Below are 10,917 nucleotides of genomic sequence, written 5' to 3'. Positions count from 1 at the left end.
TGGCGGCCTGCGGACCCCAGAGTGCCACATCACCTGCCGAGATCTCCATGACATAAGAGGGTCTGATCAGCATGTCCAGGGTTCAAGTGGACAATGCAGCCCAGTCCAATTGAGCCCTGCCCACCCCAGACAAAGTGGACTCACAGAGAGGGCGCTGTGCATGGCACCCATGAAGGCAATGACCCCAGGAGCCCCCACCATAACGTCACCCCAGCCCTGGTGACCGGTATAAACAGCCCCCTCGCTGACTCGTCCTCTCAGGTGTAGACTGATGGCAGAACGTGGCCTGCTGTGACAGCACAGGCGTCTGAGACGAAGCGCGGTGGTCGGGGAGCCCCGATGTGCGTCACGGCTGGCTGAGGGACTCGAGACACAGCATCCATCTTGAGGCAGCGGTGGCAGCGGCGGCAGCGCGGGCTGAATGGCGTCTCTCCTCTCCAGGCTCGAGTCAGACGGCGCGCTGACATTCGGGGGGAGTGTGTGTAGTGGGGGCGGGGGGGGGGGGGGGGGCTGTGCGATTTAAATTGCTCTCCAGCCGGCGCCGTAACGCTGGGCTGAGAAGTCGAGCGCAGATTTCCATACAAATGACTGGAATGCTAATGCCGAGGGCCTCAAGCCGAAGATGGAAGGAAGGCGGCAGATCTGCCGATGAGGAACATCGCTGGACAGGCTGGACTGGCCGCTGACCATCAGGGTCCTGCATGGCAAAAGAGTGGTCACCAGCACCTGGGAGCTGGCAGGATGGGGCAGATCAGAAGAGACCACAGCGTCACATAGTCACTTCAGCAGGCTTCATGAAGCACTGGCCATGAAAGGTGCTATATAGGGGGATGTGCCATGGACTGACATGTCCTTCTGTGATGATGATGATGATGATGGTGTAGAGTGCTGCACAAAACGTCTCCACCCCACTGATCTGCGCTGGAGCTCAGTGGCTCAGCTGTGGCCGTCCTCTGTCCATTCGGGGGGACCCTCGAGCTTCGAGTCCACGTGAGACGCCATCCTGAGCACAGATGTTCAATGATGAGACCAGCTGTGGGGCTGAGGGTGCGTGGTGGCCAGGGAGCCATGGGGTCATAGCCTTATCTACACGAAGGGAGGGGGGGGCTACATCGAGTGGGCGGGGCTATGAAAAGGGGCTGTGGCTAGGTGGGCACGGCTGGCTTTGAAAGTGGGCTGGGCTGTAGAATGTGGGTGGAGCTATAGAAGTGGGAAGGCCTAGGCCACATGGGCAGGTTACACAAAGTGGGCAGGGCTGCGACAAGTGGGTGGGGCTAAATTGAGTGGACAGGGCTACTGCTAGTGGACTGTTGAGCTCTTCAGTGGCGTCTGCACTAGTAAGGTAGAGCCAAGGTGTCTTGGGTGTGGCCTGGCACGAGTCACACAAGTGCCCGGGTGACAGCTGAGTGACAACAACAACTAGAGTTCTGCATCACAGGTCAGTCCGATCAAGCCGGTGTGAGGCAGCACCACCCAAATGTTGGACACCATGAGGTCCTCTGGACATGACAATGACCAAAAGTGGGCATCAGTCATGCTGGCCAGCTGCAGGACTCATTCTTGGACCTAAAAGGAGAAATGCATCTGCTGCCCTGCTGAGACTGGCACCCTCATATAATGCCAACAGCAGCTCATTACAGTAACACAGTAAGTTGTGACAATGGTGACTGACACTGAGCCCCTTAGTGGTGTCTTCCAGGATTCTACATAGGCATTTACCCCACCACAGGGTATAGAGAGGGGGTCTACAAAGGGCAGGGCTGACCACCTAGTTCTTGCTATGCAGGTATGCCACGGCTCACTGCCCTCATGCCCCATTTCATTCTGGCTTTCTTAGCTGGATGTGGTCCTTTGTGTGTAGCACAGTGCCACCTGATGACTGATTTGCTCTGTGACTTCACAGACTTGCCCATCTGGGATCTAAGTGGGCATGCTTAGCGAGAAGATCACATGACAGTGGCACCCACCACCCACCCTGCAATGGCAGTGGAGGAAGAGCAGTGCCCACGGCTTGGGCAAGAAACTCTTTATGATTCGCAAGTCCAAACAGCTCCTAGGGATCAACGTGTCCACCAGCAACAGCCAAAGGCTTCTTGAGCCCTTCATCGGGCAGTGTTGGCATAGCGCCTCCCATGGGGCACCTGCACTACCTTGGTCCTTCGGTCACAGGCTGGCGATGGCACAAGAATACTGAGGCTGATGGTGAGGGCTGCAGCAATTCTGAGATGTGCCTGTAGAGGGCGCTGTGCAGTGACACTCCTGAACGAAGGTCACGCTGCCTGGCAGCACTACGCCATACGCCAGAGGGTGGGGCACTATATAACAATCAGCCAAGCTACATGTGGGGGCCGGTGTCAGTAAGACACATGGGCAAGCAGATGGCAGCCATGCATGTTTGTATGAAGGGGATGTGCGTCTCAGGCCATCGAACTTTACTCTATATAGCGCCTTTGTCGAGTGATGTCCACTCAAGCCCAGGGAGACCTGGCACTGGGCAGCTTGTGGGTAGAATGGGGGGCTGCTTTCCAGTGCTGTCTGCAGTTGTTCTGCTTAACTCCTGATGAAGCACCAGAGCTGTGGCCAACCACAAAGAGGGGCACTGCCCACCCTGCCCAAACAAATCCAAAGCTTTGGAAAACTGACCTCATCCGTCGATCCGTTCTCCACGCGGAAGCGGCCCGCCCTCTGGATGGCTCCATCAGCATCGCTGGAGATGAGCTGCAAGAGAAAGGGAGGCAATCAGAAGAGGTGGGTGCCCACTTCCAGAAGCGGGCACTGCCTGCTGTGACCAGAGCAGGCCACTGTCACTCAATATGCATGGCGTGGCGTGGCAGTTAGTGCCATTGCCGCACACCTTGGATGAACCCGGGTTCAAGTCGTGTCCTGCTGGGCTCAGTGACTCTAAGCTGCCCCCCTCTGGTTGTGTGTGGGACTGCCCTTGAGCCCCTGGACCCACCCTGGACCAAGAGGGCACCTTCACAGCTCAATATTAGGAACCTTGACGTTGTGTCACATAGCGCCTTTCAGCACAGCCTGTCCGTCTCCTCCTCGCTTTAGTCAGCCGAGGGGCTTACTGGGTGCAGATGGCCTGCAGGAAATTCAAATCTATATAGCGCCTCTCCATACCACCACCAGGGGGCGGGTCACCAGCCTGGAGATTCATTCTTCTACAGCGCCCTTGACAACAAATGCCAAGTTTGCCGTCTGATTGTGACAATGAGATCATGCAACAGAGGGTCCCACGGGTGCCACAAGGACTAGCATAAGGCATAACCCACTCGGTCACTTCTACTGTATCTGAAGCTGGCGTCCATCCAGTCCGTCTTTGCCAGGGGGCAGGAGGGCCAGCTTGACTGATGTCCAGTCCTCTGCCCCCCACGTTTCTGAAGAAATGATGCGGCTGAGTAATGAAAAGTCCCTTGCTGGCTGGCATTTGTCAAACTGACACGGGATCCAGTGGGGGGCACCAGCGATCGAACGTCTTCAAAGGTCACCTCAGTGTACAAGTCGGAGGCAGGTGGACAAGGGGTGTTGTGTGAGTCTGATACCAGCTGTGCCACTGGGTTAACCCTTTGACTGTTGGAGCACTCATTATGACGACTTGGGGGCCACCTCAGGGGGAGTGGTGTTTCAGTAGCCCCTTTGGTCACCAACACAGGCCGCGGTCCCTCAGAGCTACTTAAGGGGCCATGGGGGGCTGGAGCTATGAAATAGGAACAGGAGGGCCCACTCAACCCATCATCGACCCCCCCCACCTCAACTTCCTGCAAGTGGGAGACAGAGAAGGCCCAAAGTCCACAGTGAGAGTGGGCAGCAGGGCAGTTGGGCACAGAGCTCCAGACTGGTGAGCCAGTAGAGCGTGACCACCATGCCACCTGCCACTTTAATTTGATTAGGGTCACCTTACCACTTCATTTTTGTGCCATACGTGTCATCCCCTTCTCCTCATCCTGATTGTGTGTAGTGCCATTCATGGCCATGCAGTTGTTTATTAGCCAGCTGTGTTATATAGCACCTTACACATCTGTCATACGCTGCATTTGGCATCTCTCTAGTACATAGTGCCTTGTGCCCCTAGCTATCCAGGCAGGGCACCTTCATATTCACCGTGTTTGTGTTATATCTTGGCGTTTCCAGCTATCAATCAGTCTTATATAGCGCCTTACACATCGATCTACTTTATAGTGCCTTCCTGTGAATCTGCATTTACTGCACCTGTGTGATCCTGGCCATGTGCCCCTCCCCAGGTGGACCGTGTCCTTGTGCCCAGTGTCACCGGGACCGATGGTTCTGTGTCTCTGACAGATGAGTGGAGGGCACTTGATGGGCGTAGAGGAGAACGGAGACTGTGCTACAAACCAGTGAGTGTCATGTTGGCACTCAGAAATTGCCATGTCCAGTGCTGTTAGGAAAGCTGCAGCCCACTGACCATCTAGGACCATCACATCCATATCGGGTGAGACGGAGGGCACAGTGAGACAAGCCTCATACCAGCAGAGACATTTGGGGTCCGATAGACAGAGGTGGGACACTGCAGGGGCATCATAGACCCCCAGACATTCAAGATATTTGCACGAGGGCACAATGCCTGTCACTGTTGAGAGGGTGGCTTAGGGTTCCACTGTAACCCTCCTTCAGCGAGTATGTGGGCAGCAGACTCCTAACTGCAGCTGCCAGGCTGTCATTACACAGCGGGCACTCTCTACCCCTCTCTCTGTTTGTTGGCCAAATGTCCACTTAGTGAACAACTGAATCCACAGGGAGCCCTGCATGCAACTCTAGAACGGATGCCACCTGGCACACTCTAACCCACCCACAGCCTTAGTGGGCATCAGCATGGACATGCACAGGGCCTACGACTCGGCCGTCTGGGCGGACACTGCACACACACACACACACACACACACACACACACACACACACGCTCTGGACTGGGACATCAGAGATCCGTCCTGCGAGATGACCCGATGGCACCGTGAGATGCGCCGTCACACCTGAATGGACGATGACAGCCACGCTCTGCCTTTCCGTTCAGCCTTTGAAAGGCGGGATGGCAGCTGGGAGATAAGGTGCTGAGTGAAGCGCCACCCTGTCAGCTGATGGCCTGTTACGAGCGAGTGAATGCCACTGTGATGACAATGCGCTCAGGCAGGTGACACACACAGCCCCAGGTCACAGCAAATCTGTGACAGCGCCAGTGACAGGCAGAGCCGAGAACAGAGGCAGGCAGGAAAGGCCCGCCAGATGCCCACCGTCCCTCACTTAATTCCCACCAGTGCTTCAAATGCCAGATGACTTCTGACTGTCAGATTAATGAAATGTCACCGGGGGCAGGCACTAGATGATCATTAGCCCAGGGCACAGACATAGGAACAGGACAATGGCTGAATTTAGTGGTCTAACTCAAGTCCCCCAGTCCAGTAGGGGGCGCCTCACATTATGTGTGTTGTATTCTGTGCAGGGCCACCTGAGGATGGCAGATGGCAGTAGGCTCTCCAGTGGTCAGTGTTGACCCCAGAATGGGCTTGAAAAGGCCTTGGGGGCACCTGCCCTGCAAGATTGCAGTGGGGAGGGGGGCAAGCATGGGCAAGGGTTCAAGTGGCAGAGTGCAGAAAGGAGAAGGAGGTGATCTTAGGATGGCCGTCCTCAGTGCCAACTTGAGCTTGCAGGAAGGTGTAGGGTGAGAGGGCACTCGCTGGATGTGTCGGCTCCAGGTGGTCAACAATACATCCTCAATATTCAGTGGGATGGTGACATGCCCGCTCCCCACCACTGATGAATACCCACTGTGCAGCTCCTGGCATTGTGACAGTAGGCACATAACCCATTAGTGTGCCACACACATACCACTAAAAAGCAGAGCCCCTCCCTAGTGGCACCAACTCCTCAGGCCAGGCCCTTCCCATCCCGTCCTCTAAACCCAATGGCCGAGTGGCACAAGCCCAACCAGGCACATGTATGGGCTATTGGGGTGGACGTGGCCTCAGATCACTGAAGTGGCCAAGCAATGGCACGAGGGCAGGGTGGGTGAGGGTGCCAGTTTGATGTTCTCCTCCTTCAGGTAATCTGCATAATGTGTTTGCTCATATTGCTCACTATGTGGCGCTAGAGAAACCTCAGTGGGATCCTGGGTGCAGTTCAGACATACGAGCTCATACCAGGGCTGACTGGCATATAGGGATGGCATCTGGGTCTTCACTAGCCTGCAAGGTGCCCACCGACCTAGACGGCACCTAGTGGAGACAGCAGGAAGTGTTTGGACAACTGAGGAGCCCAATGGAGAGGTGACCTGCCTACTGAAAAGTCTCGTTGGTGGCAGGTGGCACTGGCATCCCAGTGAGTGCCGCACCTCCATCACGTACAATGCCATGCTGATTTCTTAATAACTTCATCTTAATTGAATTAGGAGGCACTCAATGGATGTAAGTGCAGTGCAGATGAGCTGCACGCGGGCACAGTGCCAGTGAAAGTGCCAGAGCAAAGCCGTTTGTCCAGAACATTCCAAAGGATCTTTGTAAATGGGGGGGGGGGGGGCGTGACTGTAGGCGGGGCCATAGCCGCTCCCTGACATCAGCTTGTCCAGAAGGGGCCGCTGACCATGTGACAAATAGTGCCCAGATGGTCCACACCAGCTGACCTCTGGTGGGATCACTGGCTCGCACCATCTGCACCCCCGTTTGCCCCCCCCGCCACCCCGCCTGCCTCTCTCTCTCTTTCTCTCATCAAATTAAATTAAAGCAGCAAATGTGCAGTGGGCTGTCGTTAGTCGCCATGGCGCCAGCAATTATGTTGCTGGGCGGCTGCTGGCTGACTTTTCCAAGATGACCAGTCATGTAAAGGTCAGTTCCCCCTTGGGTGGTCAGATGAGTCTTTTGCCCCTTTGCCCTGCCTGCCTGAATGATAATGAGGGTCACCTCTGTCCCCAAACTGATGGCACTCATTATGACCCATTGACCTGCGAGTGGGTATGAATATGGCGATATATAAAAAGCACATGAACCAGTGGAGGGGATGCAGTCAGCATTGTCACTTTTGGGGTCCTGAAGAGCTCCACATGCTAGATGTCATCAAAGGACTGCCACCAAGCCCATGGGACAGAGGTCTGGGACTTTGGTATTTTGGGGTCTCCACTCAAAGTGTGCCCCCTCCATCTCCACACACACACCTGGGCTAAAAGAGGGGCGGGGCTTAACTCAGTAAAACAGGCACACAGCCCAACCGGCAGGGGGCACCGTTACACCAAGATGCCAGTCATTGCTGGTAGGAAGAATCATCCAGCAGCTGTGACATCCGCTGTTAACTGCCCCAGTGGCAGTCATATTAGAAACAGGGCAACGGAGGAGAGTGGCACCAGAGGGGTCTGCCGTGAGCCTCAAGCCTGAGCATCGTCCTCGGTGGGTCATTATGTGGTTGGTGTGGCACCCTAAAGCCAATCCTCACCTCTGTTCACCCACCTACTGTGTCCTGGTCAGCTTTACAGGGACACCGCTGGGCCAGTGCTGGCCGTCATGGAGATTCTGACCTGCAGGGGGCGCCATACACTCACCCTGGAGAGAAGCACAGAAGAAATGTCCAGACCAGTGTCCTCTGTGCCCAAGGAAGGCCCCTTGACCAGTCAGGATGACCAGTCTGTGTCCTTCTATCAGGTGACATCTTGCTTCACACACCCCCTAGAAGGCAGGGAGCTGCCTTGCACCCAGTAGGAGGTCGAGACAGACAGACAGATGGCACTGGGCATCCTCAGATCAGGTGCTGGGCAGCATTCATCCTCTGGCCGGGCCAGTCTGACCACCCCTCAGACATCTCACTCATCCTGCTTCACTCACCTCATCACACGAAGCCAGAAGGCGTCCCCTCAGCCAGACACGGACCTGCTGCCTCGAGGTCCTTCTGCCCACTTGTCACAGTTTTGCAAAAACATTTCTTTTCTTGTTTCCCTTGTGCTGGCACTCAATAATGAAAGGCGCTATATGCAATAAAGACTGACCTGGCTCAAAGAGATGACACACCACTTTTAAGGCTTCTTACTGGCACATGCCTGCTGCCCATTGATTAGTGGACGCTTCCTCTGCCCACTGAGCTCCAGTCACGCTCTGCAGGAAGCCTGGTGCCCAAACTGATTGGCTAATCTTCAGCTGGGTGCTGCCATGACAGGACAAGGGAGATGGAGACGATGAAAGGCAATGCCTTGTGAAAGGTGCTATATCAGAATGGCTATGTGGCTCATTTCAGGGGCGTTTACAATGGAGGTGAGGCGGAGATGCATGAAAGGCGCTATATGCCATTAACATTAAAATATTGAGAGGGTGGCAGTGCCCACTAATAGAAACCTTAAGAGGAGCTTCCTGTTGAAAGCATATCGGGCAGACTTTGGTCACTCCTCAAGAGAGTACATTTTATATAGCACCTTGGGGTGGAGCCTGGCACCGGTGCCAGTCAGTTAACAAGCAGATACCAAAAAGAAAACTCACCAGCTCCACTGAACCGTAGTGCTTGCGACTGAACTCGCCGCGCCTGCAGCCCAAGTCTTCAGAGGCAGAGCTGAAATACAAAATGGCAAAATGGGCATCAATTGGGCACAGGGCAGCACAAGGAGAAACAAAGATTAGGTCTGACAGGACGACTTTCTATACAGAATAAAGACATCTGCCCATCTCTTTAATCCTCTACATCTGATCTTAGGGCAATTCAGAGTCACCCATGCCAATGATGTGCCCACCTCTACAAGATGCCTGCCTGAAACCCACGTGGACATGGAGAGAACATGCAAGCTAGAAGCTGGAATTTGAACCTTGGACTTGAAGGAGGTGCCACCAAATGTATAACACAGGGTCACGGGTGCAAGAGACGATCCCAGCAGCCTTGGCGCCAAAGCAGAAAGCAGCCCTGGGCAAGGAGTTGGACCATCGTAGGCCCCACCTGTGCACATTGGGGGGGGGAGGGGGCTGCCAGACACGGGCATCTTGTGGGGGAAAGGGAAAATCAACATGTGCCCAGGCAGAACATGCAAACCACACATGGAGAATGGGATTTGAATCCTGGACAGTGGAGCTGTGCCACCGTGCTGCCCCGAATAAACTGTGACGGGACCTCCGTACATGTGACAATGCAAAGCAGGCCATTCAGCTCAAGAGCCATCTGGTGGAGAATGGACTCAAGGTGGGCCTGAGAGTTCCCCTCGGCACTGCTCTCCTCTCAGACTACGTGGTCACCGTACTGTATGTGTCACCATTTGTCACCATGTGTCTCTGTGTGTCGCTGGTCCTCTGTGTGAAGAAATACCCAACGTCTGTGCAAAACAAACTCTTAAGGGTGTCACCTCCAAGTGTGCTCTTGGGTCCAATTGAAAGTAAACGCTGGGGTCCACCATACTGATTCCCTCAGTCCTGTCACCTCTTCATCTCCATTTCTTCTCCTTCTTCGGTCCTTCCTCCTCCTCCTCCTCATCTGTCGCTCTCAGCCCACTTGCTTCTCTCTGGACCTTCTCTGGTGCTGCTGTGTCTGCACACAGACCTCCAGGTGACATCTCACCAGTGTCTCAACCATCTTAGTTAGGTCCCCCATCATGTTACACACCGCCCTCAGGTCCTCGCTTAGTCGTTCCTCCTCCTCCATTGCTCTTCATGGTCCCGACTCAGCCCACCTGCTTCTCTCCAGACCTGCTCCATTGCTGTCGAACTGCACATGGGACTCCAGGTGAGAGGGGCACTGAAGGGCTAAGGTGTAACCTCCCGCGACGTGATCTTCACACTGCAGGGCGCTATATAATCTAACATCCTGCTGGCCTTCTTAATGACTGCTGTCCTCTGTCTGGATGTGGACACTGACTGTCCACACGGACTCCCAGGCCCCTCTGCCAGCGTGAACTCAGATCTCACCAGTCAGATTGACGTCTACCTTCCTGGTCCACACCTCTGCCCAGGCCCCTCCTTAAGGATTCAGCTGATTCTCCATCATCTGCCAAGTCACCTCAGACTGGGCACCACTTTTAAGGTCACCTCACCTGGTACAGCCCCTCTACCATCTCTCGGAGATCAACTCCCTTCACCTGAACTCTCCTCATAGGGGGCGCTATATCACCAGTTCGCCTTCTTCATTCCTTCTGCCTCCCTGTTTGGATGTGGGCAGTGACAAGTCCACTGTGACTCCCAGGTCCTCCTCATAAGGTGGACCTTCAAGTAATCCTGTAGGTCCAGGAAGGCCATCAGTTTCTAATGGTCTGCTGACCCCCAACACCCGGATTGTTTCAGACTGACTAACCCAATGGCCTTCAACTCAGTGGCATCAGCCACAGACTGGCAGTGCCCACCAAACTAAATGGAATGAACAGAAAAAATCTGGAAGAATGCCATCCAGCCCCTCAGATGTCCCCTGAAGGACCGGGCAGAACGTTTGAAGTTAACAACCCAGAGACTCAACGGTGCCACTTTCACCCACACATTACTCGCAGTGCCCGCTTTCAGTTTAGCGCTGCTTCTAAATGGCAATCTGGTGTGCACCAGAACCAAAATGGTGCCACCTGTACAGAGTGCCAAGGGGGTCAGCCATCTTTGCTGCAGTAAATGACCCCGCCCTGGGTCAACAGTACCCAAATCCTTAGCAACAGAAGAAATTACTTCATTGAGGGCAGTATTGTCCCGATTCGACTGACTGGCACCTGGACACCCAGGAGGGGGTGGCAGCTGACCTGTGGCACAAGATAGACGTGGGAGGAGATGTCCTTCGGGTGGATTGTGTGCAACGCAAGAGGGGCGGTAAGGTGGGCCCCTGACACCTTTAGCTGCTGCCAACAGCTTTGTACCCCCTGTGGAGGTGGGCAGCATGGTGGGTAGGATTGAGGAGATTCAAAGGTGGCGTTGACATGATCACCCGGTGTTCTCGTGGCATCACTCTGCTGTCCCCTGAAATGCAGCACAG

At 54.8% G+C, this 10,917-nt stretch overlaps 1 protein-coding gene across 4 annotated transcripts in view; it reads right to left on the bottom strand.

Moving 5' to 3' along the window:
• garnl3 (GTPase activating Rap/RanGAP domain like 3) overlaps positions 1 to 10,917 on the bottom strand; it is a 75,725-nt gene that overhangs the window by 46,874 nt on the left and 17,934 nt on the right. For all 4 annotated transcript variants that reach the window (XM_028809021.2, XM_028809024.2, XM_028809022.2 and 1 more), the window contains exons 2-3: positions 8,472 to 8,541; positions 2,644 to 2,718 (exon numbers count right to left, since the gene is read on the bottom strand). In XM_028809021.2, coding sequence (XP_028664854.1) covers positions 2,644 to 2,718; positions 8,472 to 8,541 — 145 coding nt within the window. The remainder of the gene's footprint in view (positions 1 to 2,643; positions 2,719 to 8,471; positions 8,542 to 10,917) is intronic.

The sequence above is a fragment of the Erpetoichthys calabaricus genome, chromosome 9 (genome assembly GCF_900747795.2).
Source record: "Erpetoichthys calabaricus chromosome 9, fErpCal1.3, whole genome shotgun sequence".
Taxonomy (NCBI): domain Eukaryota; kingdom Metazoa; phylum Chordata; class Cladistia; order Polypteriformes; family Polypteridae; genus Erpetoichthys; species Erpetoichthys calabaricus.
Note: the sequence above shows the minus strand (reverse complement) of the source record. Positions and strands in the feature narration are given on the sequence as shown.